The sequence below is a fragment of the Mastigoproctus giganteus genome, chromosome 6, assembly GCF_048544385.1.
Source record: "Mastigoproctus giganteus isolate SK-2022 chromosome 6, ASM4854438v1, whole genome shotgun sequence".
NCBI classification, from domain to species: Eukaryota; Metazoa; Arthropoda; class Arachnida; order Uropygi; family Thelyphonidae; genus Mastigoproctus; species Mastigoproctus giganteus.
Genome location: NC_143580.1, coordinates 17,943,594 through 17,965,595, shown reverse-complemented (window position 1 = coordinate 17,965,595; position 22,002 = coordinate 17,943,594). Strand labels below are relative to the sequence as shown.

The 22,002-nt window shown below is 36.3% G+C and overlaps 1 protein-coding gene across 1 annotated transcript in view; it reads right to left on the bottom strand.

Annotated features, from left to right (window-relative positions):
• LOC150084017 (protein Daple-like) overlaps positions 1–22,002 on the bottom strand; it is a 303,433-nt gene that overhangs the window by 168,042 nt on the left and 113,389 nt on the right. Inside the window, exons 10-12 of the mRNA XM_090375738.1 lie at positions 17,500–17,586; positions 15,915–16,061; positions 12,507–12,645 (exon numbers count right to left, since the gene is read on the bottom strand). Coding sequence (XP_090231864.1) covers positions 12,507–12,645; positions 15,915–16,061; positions 17,500–17,586 — 373 coding nt within the window. The remainder of the gene's footprint in view (positions 1–12,506; positions 12,646–15,914; positions 16,062–17,499; positions 17,587–22,002) is intronic.

Genomic DNA, 22,002 nt, shown 5'->3' with positions numbered 1-22,002 from the left:
CGTTCTCCTTAGATTTATCTAGGTACTTCTCTTATGATAACCTTCCCCCATAAACTAATACATATATTTAACAAATATTTGGGCCAGGGGTTAATCGGGGCAGTTGTTTATTTGGGGCAAATCTTATAAAACAGAACACAATCAAGAAAATAGCCAGGATTTACTTCGCTTAATTGGAACAACATGCCGTTTAATCTGGGCAGGAGACCGCAGCACTGGAGATTACCCTACGATTGTCTCCAACAGTACCACGTGGTTCGGTCGGATTTTAGCATTAGCATTAGTAGAGGCATTTGATGCAAGAAAGCAAGCTTATGCAGCATCAGCCAAAAAAAAAAAAACCCACTTCCACTTCACCCCTCTGTTCGTTCAAAATACCTGTCCAGCTGAGCCTTAAACTTATTTAGGCTATCAACCTCCACCACAAGGGATGGGAGTCTGTTCCACCAACCAACCATCTGCTGGCTAAAGGCAAATTTCCACACATCTATCCTACATCTGTCTTTCCTCAATTTGAATTTATGCCCTCTCAGGTGATTTTTCTGAGCTAGAGGAAGAATCCCATCAGCATTGAGCATGCTTAAACCATTCAAGGCTTTATACACCTCTATCAGATCACCTCGCTGGTGCCTAGTCTCCAGACACTGTAATTTGCAAAGTTTTAGCCTTTCTTCGTAAGAGCACCCCTTTGTTCCATTCACTAATCTTGTTGCCCTTCTCTGTACTCGTTCCAGCAGCTCTACATCCTTCTTGAAATGAGGCCTCCAGACCTGTATACAGTACTCTAGGTGTGGCCTGACCATTGCCTTATACAATGGAATAATCACCTCCTTATCCCTGCTGGAAAAATTCCTGTATATCATTGACAATACTCCATGAGCTACTCTTGCAGCCCGTCTGCACTGCTCAGAGAACTTCATATCTGCCTGCACAACCACCCTCAAGTCCCTTTCATTCTCTACCACTGTCAGTGTAGTACCACAGAGTTGATACGTTGCTCTGGGGTTGCTGTTTCCCATGTGTAGTACTTTACATTTGTCAATGTTAAACTTCATTTGCCACCTCTCAGCCCATCTGCTCAACCTTTCCAGATCCTGTTGCAGCAGCATAGTGTCAGTAGCGTCCTTGACAACCCTGCTAACCTTTGTATCATCTGCAAACTTGGACATTAAGCTTGATATACCATCATCAATATCATTTATAAATACAGAAAACAATAATGGACCCAACACTGAGCCCTGAGGGACTCCACTAATAACATTAGTCCACGATGAGCAGTGTCCATTGATTACCACTCTCTGTCTTCTCCCGTTCAACCACCCCTTTATCCATAGCAGCAATTTGCCTCCAATGTCACACTGCTCCAATTTGTGCAGCAGTCTTCCATGTGCAACAGTATCAAAAGCCTTTCTAAGATCCAAGTATATAATATCAAAGTTATTCCCTGCATCCAGTTCTTTTGTGACTACATCATAGTATCCAATCAAGTTGGTCAGGCAAGACTTCCCCTTAACAAAACCATGCTGTGTCTGAGCTATAACTGAAGTCTTGTCTAAATGATCCTGCAGTGCTTCTTTAACCAGTGCCTCCATTAATTTTCCTGGAACAGAAGTTAAGCTCACAGGTCTATAATTACTTGTGTCAGCCTTTGATCCTCCTTTGTGAATTGGGGTCACATTTGCACATTTCCAGTCTATGGGTACCTCCCCTGAGTACAAGGAAGCTCTCATAATTATGGCTAAGGGTTTGCTTACTTCCTTTGCTGCCTCCTTTAATATAACTGGATAGATCCCATCCACCCCGGGTGCCTTTCTTGTGTTTATCTTCAACAGTTTCTCCTCCACTTTACTCCCAGTTATTTCAAGATTCTCTAGCTTACTGCTAGAGTTGAATACACCTCTGGCATTCCCCTTGCTGAATAACTCCTCATGTGTGAATGTCGATGCAAAATATTCATTTAGTTTGTTAACTACCTGAGCAGGATCATCAACAGTTGACCCATCAATATCAAGTGGACCAATCTGATTCATCCCCTTCCTTCTAGAGTTTACATAAGTAAAGAACTCTTTGCTGTTTTTCTTTGCATCCCTTGCCAAAGATTTCTCGTAATCTGCCTTCGCCTGCCTAACCTCCTTTGTAACTTGGTTGCATATCAACTTGTATCTATCATAGGCTTCTGTGTCATGTGTTAATTTGTAAGTATCCCATGCATTTTGTAACTTGGTTGCATATCAACTTGTATCTATCATAGGCTTCTGTGTCATGTGTTAATTTGTAAGTATCCCATGCATTTTTCTTCTCTGCCATATGCCTCATTAGTTCATCTGACATCCATTTTGGCCTAAACCTTGAACAATATTTCTTAGTTGGTATGTAAAGCCTAGTAGCTTCCAAGATAAGTTCTTTGAATGCTTCCCATTTTGAATTTGCTGTTGGTAACATCATCAGTTGGTCCCACTGTATAGAATTTAAATACTGTCTCAGTCCATCGTAGTCGCCTTTACGGAAGCAACAACCCTTCCCTTTACCCCTAATGGTAGTTACCTCTTTGAGTAAATCCCACTTCAGCACACTGTGATCACTGCCACCTAGTGGTTCATTTATCTGCAGATTCTTAATGCATGAAGAATCACTGCTGATAATCAAATCAAGAGTATTACTCCCTCTAGTTGCTTCCCGAACATGCTGATGTAGAAAACAATCATCCAATAAATCCACAAAAGACCTGCTAGTGTGTGAGTAACCAGCCCCCAAATTCCAGTCAATATCTGGGAAATTAAAATCTCCCATTATAAGACTCTCTGATTTACTGGCCCACTCTATTTCCCTGTACAGTTCCTTATTATACTCATCAGAGTCATTAGGCCTATAGCACACTCCTACTCTCAATTTTGATCTCCCAATGCTTATGTCACACCAAACTGACTCAACACTGCACTGTCCAGCGATGTCGACTGGCTTCACTTCCTTGGTTTTTATGTGTTTCTTAACTAATAGCATAACCCCTCCCCCCTTCCTATCCTGTCTATCCTTTCTGTAGACGCTGTACTCCCCAAATTGCAGTTCTGCATCCCTTATATCTGTGTGACACCACGTCTCTGATATCCCAACAATATCTGCCTTTGATGTTTTGAGCAATACCTCAAATTCATCAAATTTATTTACTAAACTCCTAGCATTAGTGTACACGCAAGTATACCTGCACCTGTTTTTATTCTTAGCTACCCTAACACAACCCATGTGTTTACTTGTACCGCAATGGCTCCCAGCAGTCTCTGAAATACCATGCATCTTGTTTTTCAGGTTTCTGCTCATTCTAATAGAAGCAGTGCAAGAATCTCTTTCACCTCTGCCATTTCTGGAGGTCACAACCACAAAACAATAAAAACAATTAGCAGTCACCTGTTTATTGGGCTTTTCTGTTAGTGCAAATCTACCACAAATGGATAATAAACTCTATCTTATTTTATTTGCGATAATAGCGACAGCTGGAATTCTGTGGGTTATTATGGTGAAATGTGTTTACAATTCTATGGAATCTTTAATCATATAAAAAAATTAATTTTCAGAATCTTCTCTTCATTCCTATTTTTAAAGCTTTATAACTTGTTACTGCATTCTCACTTGCATGTATCATGTTACTTGCAATTTGTGTGTGCTGTGTTCTTTGTTATTGATTACTTAGCTTTTTACTATTTTAAATTTTAACCCCCACCCACAAATGTCAGTGAACAGAAATGTCAACTAGTTAGTATGTACATATTACAGTACGTATTAATTATTCCGATTATCACGTATATTTTTCCGATTTTCATGTATTATTTAATTTATTAATGGGTAAGGTAATAAAGGGTAAATTTGTGCTTAATATAGCTTTACTTTTATAGACTATGGATAATATTTCTCCTATTTTCACTAATTAGAATCACTATTTAATAGAATTACAATTCAATAATTGTGAAGCAGGGGTCCATTGTATTTTTTAACTTTTTTTTATGTGAAACTTCGGATAATTGGGGCAGCCACTTAATCGGGCCAAAATGCACTAGTCCCAATGTGTCCCAAATAACCAGAATCGACTGTGTGTATATATATACATATATATATATATATAAAATATTATTAGTATAAAATACAGTAAGTAGATGTTTATGCATAGAAATAAACTAATGAAAATACGGTGTACCCTGGAAGCGATATACGTTGTGAACGAAGGGTGGAAGAAAGGAACCGGAAAAAATAATTGTAACGATTGAAAATAAACCAAATGAATTTTTTGAAGAAACGACCAAGATGGCGATAGCATTGCAGAGTCTTTCATAATTTTGATCCATAATTCATGTTATTGTAATTCAGTCTTATCTAATCTTATCTAATCTAATTCTTAATTTTCTTCCCCCCTATAGCATATAACTTCTCTATTGCATTATTCTTGATGATTATATATATATACACACACAGTTGGACCTCTCTTTAATGAGCTTCAATATAGCAAATTTTTCTATGTAGCGAATTTTTTTGATGTCCAATTGGCCATTACATTGAAAATAGTTTCTGTATAACGAAAAAAATTTCCATATAACGAACTGATTTTGAGAGATCTCGGTTGGCATTGTTTGCACCTCTGGGATTAATTGGATGAATTAAAGCATTTTAATGCGGGATATAAAAAGATGGAAGATTTTCGGAGATGCCTTTGCCCAGCAGTGGGTCAGCAATGGCTAAAAAGAAGTAAAACATATACATCCTATACACTACTGTACCAAAAAATCGCACTGGTCAACTGCTATCTAGGTATCCACAGCCAGTGGCAAAGATTAAGGCATATTCCCAATGCAGACATTGAGTCTGATCAACCTGATTTCTACTGTAAGCATCGAGCACTCCATAGCCAGGTGGGCAGGAGCAGCAGTGCAGAGCACACGCTTCTTGATTAGACCAAGGTTCGAGCCTGTGACCACCAAATATCACCAGAGCAATATGGCCTTAGTTGCTAATCCTCCTAAAATCCAAATCACAACAACTGTAAGCATCCTATGAGAGAATTAGGAGACAATGATTTTCCTTTATCATGGAAATTCATCTGTTGTTTCGAAGAAATGAGTCATCCACACTTTCACTAAATTTCACCTGTTTCTGTTTACATGGTAGGTACAAGTGGTCCCTAATATCAGTTTTGGTTTAGCTGCCGTGAAAGTAACCTTACACTGTCTAAGAGGAAATCTTTGAATGTAGTGGAAAAAGTGGAAGTGCTTAATAGTGAAGATCGGGAATTTAAAAAAAAAAAAAAAATTTTTTTAATTTTGTATTCCTGCCAGTAGTGTGTTAACCATTCTGAAAAACCATGTTTCAATTTTTTTTTTTTTTTTTAAATAAAAATTCCAAGCACGAGAGGTATTAGAACCTATAGTACTTAGTACCGGTTGGAGGTTGAGAAGAAGAGAGAAGATATTGGTTTACATTAGACTTGAACTTCTGTAGACTAAATTTCAGGAAATAAGTATGAAGGAAGGTTGTTCCAGAAAACAGCAGTTGAATGAATAAACGAGGAAGTTGAAAAGTTGGTTCTGTGAGTTTGAAGTTAGACAGTAAATGGATGTTTATTGTATAAAGCCTTGAATGGTTTGAGCATGCTCAATGCTGATGGGATTCTGCCTCTTGCTCAGAATAATCACCTGAGAGGGCATAAATTCAAATTGAGGAAAGACAGGTTAGATGTCCGGAAATTTGTCTTTAGCCAGTGGGTAGTTGGTTGGTGGAACAGACTTCCATCCCTTGTTGTGGAAGTTGACAGCCTAAATAAATTTAAGGCTCAGCTGGACAGGTATTTCGAACAAACGGAGGGGTGAAGTGGAAGTGTGTTTTTTTTTTTTTTTTTTTTTTGGCTGCTTACTTGCATCATATGCCTCTACTAATGCTAATGTTGGCAGAACATATTCGGACTGTTTTGAAAGATAGAGCGGGAATTATAGAAGCCAATTCATAAGAACAGTACCCATAGAAGTATCTGTAGAAAAGGCATGCAGCAGAAACAGTATGTCTATGAGACAGTGAGTGAGAGAGTCTGTTAGAGATGAGTCATTAATTAACCTAACTGCTCTCTTCCGAATGGAATCTAGAAGCCTGAAAGAGGTTTTGGGGGCACCTCCCCAGATGTGGGAACGATATTTCATGGTAGGGCGGATTTGTGATTTGTCATACGGAGTGAAGAGCTGTTTGGAAGAAAAGTAACGCCGAGAGGGAAAGAGAAAACCAAGTTTTTTAGGTGCAGAGGAAGCAATATTTGTAATGAGTTTGTGCCAAGAGAGATTAGAAGTCAGGGTAATTCCCAAAAGAGATATATCATTTTGCCTAGAAATCGGAGTGTCACCAAAGATAAGCAAAGGAACAGAAGAATCCTTTTTGCGAGATATGAGACAAGACTGAGATTTAGAAGGATTGAAATCAACTAAGTTGTCTTTGTCCCACTGGAGAATTACCTGGAAATTGGCATTTAAGGAATTGGTAGCGGATATTCGAGTGTTGAGCTGATTGAGCAGGGCAAGTTTTCTCAAAATGGAAAGTGGAATGCAGTGTGCTATCATCGGCAAAACTATGGATAAGATTTCCAGTCAATGGAAGAAGGTCATTAATATACAAGAGGAAAAGAGTAGGGGAAAGAACTGAACCTTCGGGGACACCAGTATTAGGGGAGAAGTTTAAAGACAGAGAGCCAACACCCTCAGTGAGCGATCAGAGAGAAAACTGGATAACCAATTACAAAAAACAGTTGGCAAACCATAAGATGGAAGCTTGTTGAGAAGACCTTTATGCCAAACACGATCAAAAGCCTTTGAGATGTCAAGAGCAACTGCTTGTGTTTCATCGAAGCTTTTATTGAATTTGTCCATAAATGGGTAACATAAGCCAGAACATAAACAGTGGATCAACACTGACGGAATTCATACTGGCAATCATTGATCAGACAGAAGGTTTCTAGGTAGTTTAAGAGTTGGCTTTAATTGATTTCTCCATTACTTTAGAAATGGCTAGAAGTAATTGCAATGAGACGATAATTGGATGGGAAGGATTTGTCACCCTTTTTTTTTTATGAACTAGCTGGATATGAACAAATTTCCAAGGAGAAGGAAAAACACCTTTGGAATAAGAAAGTGAAAAAAGGCAGCAAAGAACAGGAGTAAGTTCAGGAGCACAGGTTTTGAGAACAAGTGGAGAAATACCACCAGAACCTGGAGCTTTCTTAACACGAAGATTCATTAAAATCCTTCTGACATTCTTTTGACGGAAGACCACAGGAGGCATTGAATGGAGCGTGTTGAGAATGGTGGGAGGTGTTTTACCAAGATCATTAATACATGAATTGGAAGAAAAATGGGATGCTAGCAGGTCAGCTTTATCCTTGGCTGAAGTGACAACAGAACCATCTGGTTTTGACAGAGGTGGGAGCAGAGATGGGCAAAAGTTGCGGCCAATAGCTTTGGCAAGAGACCAAAATGCTCAGCTACCATTAGGGCAAGAAGCAAGTTTTCTACTCTTAGCCTGTTCAAAATCTAGTTTGGACTGATTAACAACTGCTTTACAATTGTTACAATTATTCTCAAACTGTTTGAGGAAACGGGAGGAAACTAAGGAAATTTAAAAACCGCCGCAGTTACTCAAAAAGGTTATTTGGATGAAAGTGGAGTTACAATCGAAGAGGACTATTATACCCATTGGAAAGAAACAGTTTGAAAAAAAATTTTGAACAGTGGGATTTTAAATTTTTATAGAAAGATGACGAAAGAAAACAGTAAAATTGCGTCCACCTTCGCTCGGTAATTTCGAAACTTAAAACTATGAAGCTTGTTTTCTTCCCTCCGAGTACCTCGTCTAAACTGCAGCCAATGGGCCAAGGATTTGAAATTGCACTACCGAAGGTGCTCAAATTAATTTCTGGCACTGAAAATATCCATGTCACCCTTTGAATCCCCCTTTGTGAATTGATAACACATTTGCACGTCTCCAGCCAACAGGGACCTCCCCTGAGTCCAAGGAAGCTTTCATCATTATGACTAAGGATTTGCTTACTTCCTTTGCTGCCTCCTTTAATATAACTGGATAGATCCCATCCACCCCAGGTGCTTTCCTTATGCTTAATTTCAACAATTTCTCCTGCACTTTGCTCTCAGTTACTACAAAATCACTTTGCTCCCTGTTAGAGTTTCATAAACATCTAACCCTCTCCTCCTTGAATAACTCCTCATGTGTGCATGTAGATACCGAATACTCATTTAGTTTGGCAGCTATCTGAGATTGATCATCTACAGTCAAACCACTGATATCGAGTGGACCAATCTGATTCATCCCCTTCCTTTTAGAGTTTATACAAGTAAAGAAGTCTTTGCCATTTTTATTTGCATCCTTTGCCAAAGATCTCTCGTAATCTGCCTTTGCCTGCCTAACCTCCTTTGTGACTTGATTACAGACTAGTTTATATCTACCATAGGCTATGTTGCCTGATAATTTATATGCATCCCATGCATTTTTCTTCTCTGCCACAAGCCACATTAATTCATTTGATATCCATTTAGGCCTAAACCTTGAACAGTGTTTCCTAGTTGGAATGAAAAGCCAGTGTAGCCTCCAAAATTAAGTCCCTGAAGGCTTCCCATTTAGAATTCAACACTGGTAATACCATCAGTTGATTCCACTGTACAGAATTTAAAAACTGTCTGAGACCCCTGTAGTCACCTTTACGAAAGCAAAAGCCCTTCCCTTTAGCCTTGATGGTAGTTACATCTTTAACTAATTCCCACATCAGTACATTGTGATCACTGTCACTCAGTGGTTCCTTTATTTGAAAATTCTTGAAAATGCATGAATAATCACTGCTGATAATCAGATCAAAAATATTACTCCCTTTTGTTGCCTCAAACATGTCGCTGCAGAAAACAGTCATCCAATAAATCCACAAAAGTCTTTCTAGCGTGTGAATGACAAATCCACAAGTTCAAGTCAATATCTGGAAAGTTAAAATCCCCCATTATAAGACATTTTGATTTACCGGCCCACTCTTATTTCTTTGCACAATTGCTCATTATATTCATCATATTCATTAGGTCTATAACACACAACTACTCTCATTTTCCCTTTCCCAGTGCTTAGGTCACACCACACTGACTCAACATTGCATTGTCCACCAATGCCGACTGGATGCACTTGATTAGGTTTTGTGTTTCTTAACTAACAGCATAACCCCTCCTCCCTTCCCATCTATCCTTTCTGTACACATTGTACTCCGCAAATTCAAATTCTGCACTATTTATATCCGTGTGGCACCACGTCTCTGATATCCCAACAATATTGTTACAACAATTTATTAATGATATTGATGTAGGTCTTTAAAGTTTCACGTCTAAATATGCTGATGATATACCGGGTGGTTATAATATAAGTTTCCTTATTCAAGAGACCCTAGTGTCAAAACAGTTATAGATAGTGCTGTGAAAATCAGTGGGTATGTCATTTATGGTATGGGGAAGCGGTTTGTAGAAGGAAAAAAAATTATTTCAAATTTCCACAACCAGTGGGAGAAATTGGCGCTGTAAACACAAGATGGAATACTTAACTTAGGATTAGATTTTAATATCAGAACTTAGAAATCTACAGATATGGTTCTATGTACTCGTTTGAGATGACATTCTAAAACTGAGAACTGCGTGTAACACGGTTTCTCGTATCATCTCATTGGGGATGTTGGCTACATGCTGTTTAATGCTTGCTTTCAAATCGACAAGCATCTGTATGCTGCCACAGTAAATTCTGTCTTTCAGGTATCCCCATAGCCAGAAATCACAGGGATTGAGATCTGCTGATCAGGCTGGCCACAACGGCAGAAAGTCTCTAGAAATGATGCGATCATTTCCAAATGTTGAACGGAGCAATTCCTTCACTTGTCGACCAATGTGGGAAGGGGCACCATATTGCATGAACATTACCGTTTCCAAGCATTGCCTTTCTTGCAGAACGGGAATCTCTTAGAAGAAGAGTGCAGAACGGGAATCTCTTAGAAGAGTGCAGTACTGTGCATTAGTTACCATACACTTTATGGTGCCATGAGTTGTAGACTCTTCAAAGAAAAATGGTCTGATTATAAACTCTACTGTGAATCCACACCATGCTGTAACGTATGAACTTTGTAAAGCTTTCATGCATAGCAGATGGACAAGAAGTTCCCCATATTTGGCAGTTTTGGTCATTTACAGCCTCATGAAGGGTGAAATGCGCCTCACCAGACTACAAGATCATTCGAGATCATGTATCGTCAAGTTCCATACGAGCCAGAAATCATAGAGCAAAGTCTATTCATTGTTGCTGATCACAAGACTTTGGTTCTTGCACAACGTGAATCTTGTACGGGAACCAGCATAAAATTATTCGAAGCACTTTACGTACAGTAGACCAGGGAAGGTTCACGTCTCTTGACACACCTCTGACACTACTGACTGGTAGCATTTCGCATTCTGACCATTGCAATCGCCACTTCATCCACTATCTCCGTTCTGATACGTGGTCGTCCCCTGCCTAAAATTACACCTAACTCCCTGGTTGGTCACTTCAAATGTCTTTATTAGTTTTCAAAGCCCCACTGACGTCAAAGGTCCTTACGTAAACCTTTAAGTTTCCGATATTCACGTAGTGCTGCATTAGCATTACTATTATTCTAGTAGAACAGTTTTACTAAAAGAGCATGTTCCTTTTTTGTAAGAGCCATAATGTTTATTGATGGTGGCGTTGGCCTTTCTGCTTTTATCTAACAGGATGTCATTTGAGTAAGCAGCATGTCTTGAAGTAAACGACAACTTTTACATATGTGTGGCGCCATTTTTCCCCTGGTGGCGGAAATTTGAATTTTTTTTTTCCTTCTACAAATCGCTTCCCCATACCCTAAATGACAAAACCACAGATTTTCACAGCACTAACTCTAACCGTTTTCACACTAGGGTCTCCTGACTAGGGAAACTTATTTTATAACCACCTGGTACTACTGAAATGATTTGCTTACTGAGTCAAGAATTATTTGACTTTCTATACATTTCTGTTACAAGAGAATGAATTTGTTTATAAGATAGTAAACTGTGCAACAATTTAGTAAAAGAATAAGAGATGTTTACCTCAATATGATAAGTAGAACACTTCCATATAATACTCTCCAGAAATTAAAATGAAAACAATTAAAAAAATCGAAAATCTTACATTACAGTAAGAAATAATTAATAATAATTAAAAATCAAATGAACACAATTAAAAATAAGTATGGAATGAAAATACCTATGTATTTTCATTCCTGTGATCACGACATACGGTCGAATAGCACTGTCAGCTTCAGGAAGGAAAATCGTTTTGCAATTTTTTCATTAAATAAATTTTTTACATATTTTTAATTGTGTTAAATTGATTTTTAATTATTGTTAATTATCTCTCAAAGAGCAGTATTTAAATTAAATCAAATAACAGAATCAAATAAAGTTAAAATATCAACAATGAAAACTAGAACAATGGCTTTTAAGGGGAAAAAATACGGTGAGAACAAAAATAGTTATACACAATAAAATATTAGAACAAGTAAAACATTTTAAATATCTAGGATGTGATATAACATAATGTCGAAGAAGATATGAATCAGAAATTGGCGAAATTTCAAAATATATGTGGAACAATAAAAAGAACTCTGGCTAAGAAAACAAGGAAAGACACACAATTGAAATTTTACAAAGTAATGGCAATACCAACACTTCTTTACAGTTCTGAAACATGGATACCGAAACAAAGAGACAGTAATAGAATACACGCTGCAGAAATGAAAATTTTAAGATATGTTAAAGGATTACAAAATTAAATAAAATACCAAATGTAAATATTAGAAAAGAAGTAAAGATTTACTCAATTAATGAAAAAATTATAGAATATAAACAAAGATGGAAAAAACATGTAGAAAGAATGGAAGATAATAGATACCCTAAATTAGCTTACGCATATAGATCAAAAGGAAAAAGAGACAGAGGAAGACCAAATAAAAGATGGGCAGACCTCTTTGAGATCGAAACAGGCGGATCGTCTAATCCGTGAAGGAAGACAAGGTAAGACAAGTTAATTATTTCTTACTGTAATGTAAGATTTTCGATTTTAAGTGTTTAATTGTTTTTGATTTTTTAATTGTTTCAAACACACTTTCAAAGTTTAGAATAACTTTGAAAGTGTGTTTTGAGAAGTTATTTTTTGGCCTAACAGGCCTAATTTTTCTTATATGAAAACTAAACAGATTTGCTTCTCCTAACTCAAGTACTAACAAAGCCAATAGTCAAAATGAATCACACATTCTTTGAGTAGTGGAAAGAAGTAATAGCAAGAACAGACGACATTATGAAAATGAGGCCACAAACTCTTTCAGTGAGTAAAATGATTTACTGGTGGGTGGTGCTATAATAATAGAAAAAAAAAAAACAAACAAAACATGGAATACCTACATGGTGAAACTCGAGATCTAATATGTGACACTTCTGCCTGTAGCTGAACTATTTCTTCCATTGCGGCTTTCCTATCGATATGAAGTTGGGCATTTTCTTCTAACAACTGCTGTATTCTTTCTCTGTCAGCATCTCTTTCCTTAGAATGCAAAAACTTCCAATTACTTAAATCAAACAGATAAAAACTGCTAAATGAAAGTAAATATATAATTTGAAAAGAAACACTATATGGCTAAAATATGAAATTTAATTTAAATTAACCTTTAACTATTACAGTGCAACCCCTCTGACCACAATACATTGCACTTTTCCAGTTATGCCAGTTTTATTTTACTCATTGTCATCTTTTCAACAGTATTGTTACAAATCTATATCCTGACAGTTTTGTGTAATTTTTTTGTTTCTGTGTAATTTTGAAGTTCTGCTTGCAGCTTCACACATCATACCAGTTATATATTTTTGTGTGCATAATAATTAATCCATGATTAATTTTTTAATTTCTAAGTAATTTCTTATTACATGTACTTCTGTTCCTTTCATTTTTAACAAATTGACAATATTTCATCTTTTAGGTGTCAATAAAACTGCTAAAATTTCATGTTTTATGAAAGTTTTTAAAAAATGAAATAAAAAAGAAAAATCTAATAAAGTTTTCTACAAAAATTATCCATTGACATTTCACAAAGTTGAAAATATATTCTTACAGTATTAAAAGTTTTTTTTTTTTTTTTTTTAAACAAAAAATGCAAGTATCAGATGAAAAGAAACTACAGTGGCCTGTGAGACTCCACTGTACTGGTTAAGGTTTAAGAAGACACATTTTCATGCTAAAAATGATTACTCTGCTGGTAATGTTAGATATTAAATATTATTCCTGGTCAATTCAATTACTAAACAAAAATGGTGACATCTCTCATGTTTAGAAAGAATGTCAACAGGCTAAAGAAGGAATACCTATAAAATGCAAGTACTCTGATACTTACAACATCATGTTTTCTTAACTTAAGCTGACATTGAACAGAAATCTTATAAATCTACCATTAGCAAATGACAGAATTCCAAATGTGAATTCAGAAATGTCACCATTCTATGAGATGCACAGAAAACAATATAGCTTTCTTTTATACCTGGTCATAAATACATACAGCAAGACATGCCTGGTCTTATTTCACCTGTTCCTGTTACAGGATTATTCCCTGTTTCTCTAATACCTGAATCACAGAGAGTTACAACCCCTGTGGGATCAACTCCCATTTCTGGTGAGCCATCTCCCATCACTGCAGCCAGGTTCACTGGAGTAGGTATCAATGTTGTGGTAGGCAAATGAGTGCCTAATGGTTCCAAAGATTTAATTTTCTCAACACTAAATGGCCTATATCATAAACTAATATTTTTTTGACTAGGCTGTAAATTAACTGTTCCAAACTAGGGTATAAAACAATCTGTCAAATAAACTATAATACTATTTACAGTAAAATATAAACCTTAGTTACAGAACATTACATACACTTTTTATAATTTCACAAAAACTGACTGACAAACAAATGCTTATCCTGCGATTTCAGCATTCAGAGATGCAAGCATTTTAAAATGTTTAACACTAGATGACGAAGTTTCAGTGGTGAAACTAATGTTTGGTCTCCAGAACAAACCCCTGGCACCTTCCTATCTTACTACAAATCAAATTTATTCACAATGCTCTCTAGGAGGCATTCCAATCTAGGCACATTTTGGCCTCAGCTGCCCCTATGCCATTAAACATCCATATCACTAAATTCTAATCAACTGGGATATAATTTTGCTGTCTCTACTCTGCCAGCTGTGACCAGGAGTCCAAGTAGTATACATGCATTGGGGGGGGGAAGCACTGTAAGGCCACATTAGTCAAGGAGTTGGACATTCTTGCTATGCATATGACATATCTAAAAATTTCATTAATACCCTCCCCCCAACTTTAATCCATCTACATTAATGCAACACCAATAGCCAAACTAATGAAAGAAACTTATCTATAAAAAGACCTAAACCTCCCAAACATCTACTAATTCATTTCATAAATATATGTGGAATCTGCAAAAATCTCTTATCAGTCACCTCAACTGCCACTCATCTCACGTATCCTAATCATTTACATTATGACTACTTTTACTCTAAAGGTAGTACCTGTGCATATGTTGCTTTCTGGAACTTCCAAATCTAGAATCACCTCCTGTTGCTTTCTTTCATTCAAAATTTCTTTGCCATGCTCTGTCAAATTCATCTGACACTTCTAACTTAGAAATTTAACTTTTTTCTCTTTGAAAACTTAACCTTCTCCAATCTTAGTTTCTTAACAATTAAGTATTTTTCCTGGTTATTTTATCTGCCACCGCCAATTCCTTAATCTGCTAATCTCCAGATTAGCAGATTAAGGAATTGGTGAAATTGGCTAAAATTGGCTAATTTTTCTTTGTCCAGTGGGACAAAGAAAAATTAGTTAACTTATATTCTTCTAAAACTCAATCTTGCCATACTTCTTGCAGCTGCTGCTCTCATATTCACCTCCAACAACTCAGATTTCTATACATGATTAGATATCTTTATTGAAGATTGCTCTGACTTCTATCACAAACACTGCTTCCTCTACATTGAAGAAAACTAAGTTCTCTCTTTTGCGCTTGACAAAAAAATTACTTTTTTTATAAACCTAATAACTTTTTATAAACCTCAAATCCATTCTACCGCTGAATACTATTCCCATATGTGGTGGGATATGAGTGGGAATGGTGGTGCCCCGCCCATCTCTTATAAACTTTCTTCACTTCCTATTAAACAGATATTTGGTTTCTGCTGCATGCCTTTTCTATCAATATTTCTATGGGCACTGTACTTCTGAATTGATATCTTTCCCTTATTATTTCCCTTATTTCCCTCTTTCTTCCAAACCAGTCCTAACATATGCCTCAACTAGCTTAAAGCCATTCCCCTTGGAAATTATTTCATTTATCACTTCTACTTCTGTTGTAAAAAAAAAAAAAAAAAAAAAAAGCAAGAATTTTAATTTTAATGCAACTTTTAAACTAGTAAACTAGTTAAAAAAATAAACACACCCACATGATCAGAATGATTAAAACTGCAATAAAAAACAAGTGATCATATCCTCTAATGCAAACATTTGCAACAATAAACATTCAAATAGCTATTGGCTGTTTCTAGGATAACGGGAGCAAAGTCCCATTATCCCAGAAACTTTCTGGGACTTTATTCACCAGTTCACATGGCTTTATTGTGTATAATTTCTGTATGCGTGTGGTCACTGACCAATTTGTATATTGTTCACAGAGTAGTATATTATTCCAGTGGTATATTATGTAATAAGATCACAGCAAGTTTGCCTAAATACAAAATTCAGAGTTCTTCAATGCATACCAATGTCAATTCATTCAACTGTGAACAGTATCTCAGAATTTCAGCTTCAAGTTCCACAACTTGGTCAGCTCGCTTGCGACTTCCTTCTAATTGTTCCTCTAGCATAGCTTTGGTCTCTACAAGAATCCTATTGTCTTCACGTAGTTCCTATAAGGAGACAGAACATTTGAAAAATTAAAATGAACAGCCTTCTTCACAGGTTACAACCATCAACTATAAGGTGAAATTACACATTGAGTATTTTTATGATGTAAATGATATATTATATTACAAAAATATAAAGTTTACACAAAATTAAGTTTCCTTTCCATCATTTTCTGATTTGTCGGTTTTTATTGGATTCTTATTTAGTATAATAAGAGCTATTATCTGCTCAATATCTCCTATATTTTTTGTTACTTTTAGTAAATAATACAGGGATTACCTTGATCTCTTCTTATCCAACTCTCCTAGTACATCATGTAAATTAATTAAAATACAATGAATTTAATAAACGACATTTTAATGTGTTCCATAACGATAGCTACAACACCAAATTAATAACCCAGAATCACAACACCGAATTAATAACCCAGAGGCCCCAACTCTCCAAAACTATCAACTGTGACACAACCATCAGCATAGGAAAACGTTATGTCAAATTTACTCATAGTAGAAAGAACAACTAAATAAGAAATACATGAAGACAAAGGAGGAAGAAATTTGTCTTCACGTATTTCTTATTTAGTTGTTCTTTCTACTATGAGTAAATCTGACATAATGTTTTCCTATACTGATGGTTGCGTCAGTATCGACTATACTGATAGTCGATAGTTTTGGAGTTGGGTTGGGGCCCCAACAGTGATTCCGGGTTATTAGTCAGTGTCATAGCTATCGTTATGGAACACATTAAAATGTAGTTTATTAAATTCATTGTATTTTAATTAATTTATGTGATGGACTAGGAGAGTTGGATAAGAAGCCTTCCTATAAAGAGACCAGGGTAATCCCTGTATTATATACTAAAAATTGGATTCTTATAAACAGGACTTGAATAATTACATGAATTTTCTATTTATCAATTAGAGTGATTTAATGATATTGTTTTTTTTTTTTTCAAAATACTTTTAAACTCATTTTTCTCTGTAATAAACAGCATCAAGAAAACTAAGAAATTATCTTTTTCTCCTCATTGTGATACAGTGATACACGAAGTTATTCAATATGGTGAAAACTTAATTCAGAAATGACTAGCAATCAAATGAAATGAAATGGAAAGAAATGAAGCAGTTGTAAATGGAAATCTGAATTCTATTTTTTTTTTTTGGTGAATTTATTTTTAATAATAAATGTGGTGTTAGCAATACACAATACATTTATTCAAAAAATAATAGAAAACTAGTCCTGCTCATGGAACTTTTAAGCTCTGACAATGTTTTCCTTTAAAATAAAATTTTAACAAACAAATTTGGCATAACTGGCTACTATAAAATATGCCAAGCTGTACACAGCAATGCTATGCAAATGTAAAAATTTTTCTTAAAGCATTTACTGTTTATAATCAATCATGTGCAACTTTTTAAAGAGCTACTGAAATTAATCTTACCTCTACACGTGATCTATAAAATTCCAGTTCATTCATTTTATCTTTATATCTCTGTATTTCACTTTCCAACCTATCCACTTTTCTAACCTAAGGAAAGAAATGAAATCATATTACACACAGAAATATAAGCTCAAGCACAATCTTTACATTAAACTTTCAAAATATTCCTAGAAAAATCCTAATCTAAATTAGAGAATAGCAAGAAAGTAAGCACTTCAAACTGCAGAGAATGTAATCTGTCTTGAACCCTACAATTGTGGTGCAGGACCGACCTGAGTGATGCCTCTCAAAAATAGTGCACCTTCATTACCTAATTAATTAATGATTAAAAATATGAAAATTTTTTAGCTTCCTAAATATAGTTAAACTTTTACTGCAACAGTTCCTGAATTTTTTTTTTTTTTTTAATGGTATTCACAGAGTAAATAAACACTGGCAAGTGCTGTGCCACAGTTTCTGAACTACTTTCTTGGAAAACTAAGATGCTAAGATAAATATGAAGTTTCAAATTATGTATTTTTTTCTTTGAATTACTGTGTAAATCCAAGATTACGTGCATTCCACTCCCACTGGATTGTGCATTTCAAATTTGTCATGCGACAGTGAACTAATTTGAAATAAATTTTAAAATGGAAGTGAATAAAAGTACCTAATATATACACTTTTTTTTTTTGACGTATTTGTACAAAGGGTACTAGGAAAGTTTTGCAATACAGCTTTGTTTATTTAATTTTTTCAAAGTAATTTCCTCTACATTCAATACACCTCTCCATCCTCCGAAACCAATCTTTAAACCAGTTCTGCCAAGTTTCACTAGGGAGTAAAGCACACTCGTTGTCCCAAGCCCGTAGAAGGTCCTCATCACTGGAAAACCGCCTCCCTTTTAGCTTCATTTTCACATGCGGGAACAGTGCAAAGTCGCAGGGAGCAAGGTCTGAACTGTAGGGAGGGTGCTCGAGAAGTTTCAGTCCTGTCGTGGTCAAATATTCGGTGCAGGCTTTGGCGCGGTGAGCTGCAGCATTATCGTGATGGAGGTACCAGGTGTCCATTCTTGACTTTGGCCGCAGGTTCTTCATAGATCTAATGACTTTAGGCAGGCATTGTTCAGTATACCACTTAGCTGTGACTGTCTTCTGCGTGTCCAAAACGACACGTTCCACAGTTCCACTCGATTTGAAAAATACAGCTATCATTTTCTTCTTTACAGATCGGGATTTTCTGACAATTACGGGTGTGTCGTCATCATCAAAGACCCAAACTTTGTTTTGATCCTTGGTCGGCAGATCGTAATAGTACAGCCAAGTCTCGTCACCTGTCACGATGTTGTTCACATACCGAGATTGTCCCTTATCAAACTTTTTTAACATCTCCCGGCACCAAGTCACACGTCGTGTCATCTGCTCTTCAGTCAGTTGATGCGGCACCCAGAGAGAACAAAGTTTCTTCACGTGCAAATGATCTTGCAGAATCGAACGAATTGCTGGTGCATTTAGGCCCAAAGTATCCTCTATCTGTTGGTAGGTCACTCGCCTGTTTTCGTCAAGCATTTTCCTCACAGCAGTAACGTTTTCCTCCGTAACTGACGTTCGTGGCCTTCCCGGCCTCTCCGAATCCTCCAGAGTGAAATTTCCCCTTTGGAATTCTCTATACCACCTGAATATCGTTGTACGATGTGGACAATCATCATCTAGTGCAAGAGTCATTTCTTCTAAGCACTGGTCTATGGTTAAACCACGCACGAAATTATACCGCAAAACTGTCCTTATCTCATTTCGTGACCACGATGCCATCGCAAGCACTTTACACTCTCACTACTAATGAATAACTGAGCCCATCGACTTGGCGCAGCGGCTACTCTGCACGTATGAACATGTCTCAACATGCAGCAACAAGCAGCTTCCTGTGATTCACTGTTGCGTCATATTGCAAAACTTTCCTAGTACCCTTTGTACATATAAGTAGAAATATATACGCAATGTGCCAGTTTTGAATTTCACACCTTTGTTCAGGGAGGGGCTATCCGTTTACTGACAATCCTCCCCCTGAACAAAGTGCAAAATGCATGCAGATCTGATTGTAGCTGGACATGCTTTACTATTGAAGGCAGTAGGGTGGAATCTTGGGAACTCTGACAAACATATTGGGGTGGATAACACATTCTGAATGTAATTAAACTGAATTTTAGAATAGTTCGGCTGTAAGCTCTGAGATCTCTTGGGCTAAATGTTCAGTCACTCAACATAACATTAAATAATGGGACCAGTACACCATTACACTGACTGACTTTTATTGATATGATACTAGCATATGTCACATAACACAATGAAGTTGCCATAAATTGGCTGGGACTACCCAAAAACAACAAATAAAAAAATAATAATAAAATAAAATATCTTGGCCATAATGCTACAGAAGATGCCTTTGTGAGTGAGGAAATTAAGTGGAAATTTAGTGCTTGAAGAAAAGGATCATCATCCTGGAAGGATGACGATCCTATCCTTAATTCAGATCCTTTTCTTAATTAAATTAGGGGACTAATCAAATACTTAGACACCCACATTAACAATAGAGCCTACCCTCATGTATCTGGCTGCATGGCAGAATCACCATGAGCAGGATGCACTGGTCCACAGGATGTAGCTTATTCTTATCAATTCTATTCTATGAAGCAGGGAATATTCCAGGTAATAAGGATAGGTGAAACAGGAACAGTGTATGCCTTCAACGATCAAAATTTGAGAGAGAGAGAGAGAGAGAGAGAGAGAGAGAGAAATCTTTATTACAACAACCTTTGATTGTAACAGGTTAAATAGTGTTACACTTTCCCTTCACAGACAAAAGGCCAAGGGTTATTTGGTGATACTGCATTTTGCAATATCACCAAAAGGCAATTTGATGATATTGTAAAATATTTAAGAACACAAAAGGTGATACTGTTAAACATATTGGTACCATTGATGTTAAGAAGGAATATTCCATGGCTACTTAATAAATATGATGTAATTTTGAGAAAAAGTCATGAGTTAGGGCTAAATCTGAGTGTCACAAATTCTGCCACAATACAATAGGAGAGATTTATAAGAATTTTATCAATAAATTTGGCACTGAAAAAACAGTGCAAGGCTCTCTGTATGTACAGTGCTTGTAAAGACTATTGTTTTTACAGAAACAAGGTATACTTAAATAGAAGGGGGGCAAAAATATTTGCTGCTGCTATTGAAGCAGTGTTAAGTGGGTTGGGAAAACTGATGGTTTGGGGGAAGATACACAAACTACTAAATAAATTTAATAACAGCCATAAGCCAAGGTGGAATTAAACCCCGCATTGCTGTTATTTTGAAATGCCGTAACCTGAAAAGCAGAAGAGAGAACACTAAAAGGCCTGCTGGGGCTACATGAGCTATGCAAATTATTAAAAACACAAACAAGCACACATTTACTTGCTTATATTCTAAGACCAGGAGTATAGTAAATAAATTTTAGAAATTTGAAATATTGGTTAAGCCATCAAAATGCTGATGTTATAAGTTTAACAGAAACACTGTGTTGCTCTGATATTGGAGAGGCAGAATTTGAATATGATAACGCATACAGATACAAAAAAGGACAGATATCTCAGGTGTGGGAGGAGACAGGAGAGGGGGAGAATGATGCTTTTGGTTAAGAAGAACACAGTCTGAAAGAGTACAAGTAGACACAGGTTGCGAGTGTAAAACTGAGTCAGTCTGGTTTGATGGGAAAACAAAATGAGGTTAGAGTCAATTATAGGCAAAATGACTGTGATGAGTAAATTGAACAACTATACAGAAAAATAAAAGTGGACCAGAAAACCAAAATGTCTTGTAATGGGAGGGGATTTAACTTTCCAGATATCTATTGGAACTGATGGGTTGGCAGCTCACTCAGTATTGGAACATTTCTGGATTTGCTAGATGAGTGCTTTCTGCACCAACACATTAGAGAAGCATCAAGAGAAAGCATGTTGGATGATACTTTTCATCTAATTATTAGCAGTGATGCTTTGTGCATTAGGAATATCCAGATAAAGGAAACTATCCATCAGTGATCATGGTGTAGTAATGTGAGATCTACTTAAAGATATAACTGCTTTCAGGGATAATGGGAAGAGATTTTGCATTCATAAAGGCAGCTATCTAAGCATAGTTTTGTTAAGTGGCAATATTGTCTGACCAATCTGAATGGAAACCATGATGGTGCAACAAAGGAACAAAAAGTGCCAAAAATACTGAATGCAAAAAAATGGATGTCAAAAATAATTCTGACATTATATACTACTATATATTATTTTCAAATTAATTACATTTTGCCATCTCCTTAAGCTTTTCCTTAAAGCTTATTTTTAAGCTGTTGCCATTTGAGAGTTTTCAGTCCATGTTACAACATAAATTTTTTATAATCATGGATAGCAGAGGTATGACACACCACCTTTTTGAACACTCCTTCTCCTTGGTGAATGTACTCCCTATACACGTACTCCCATTT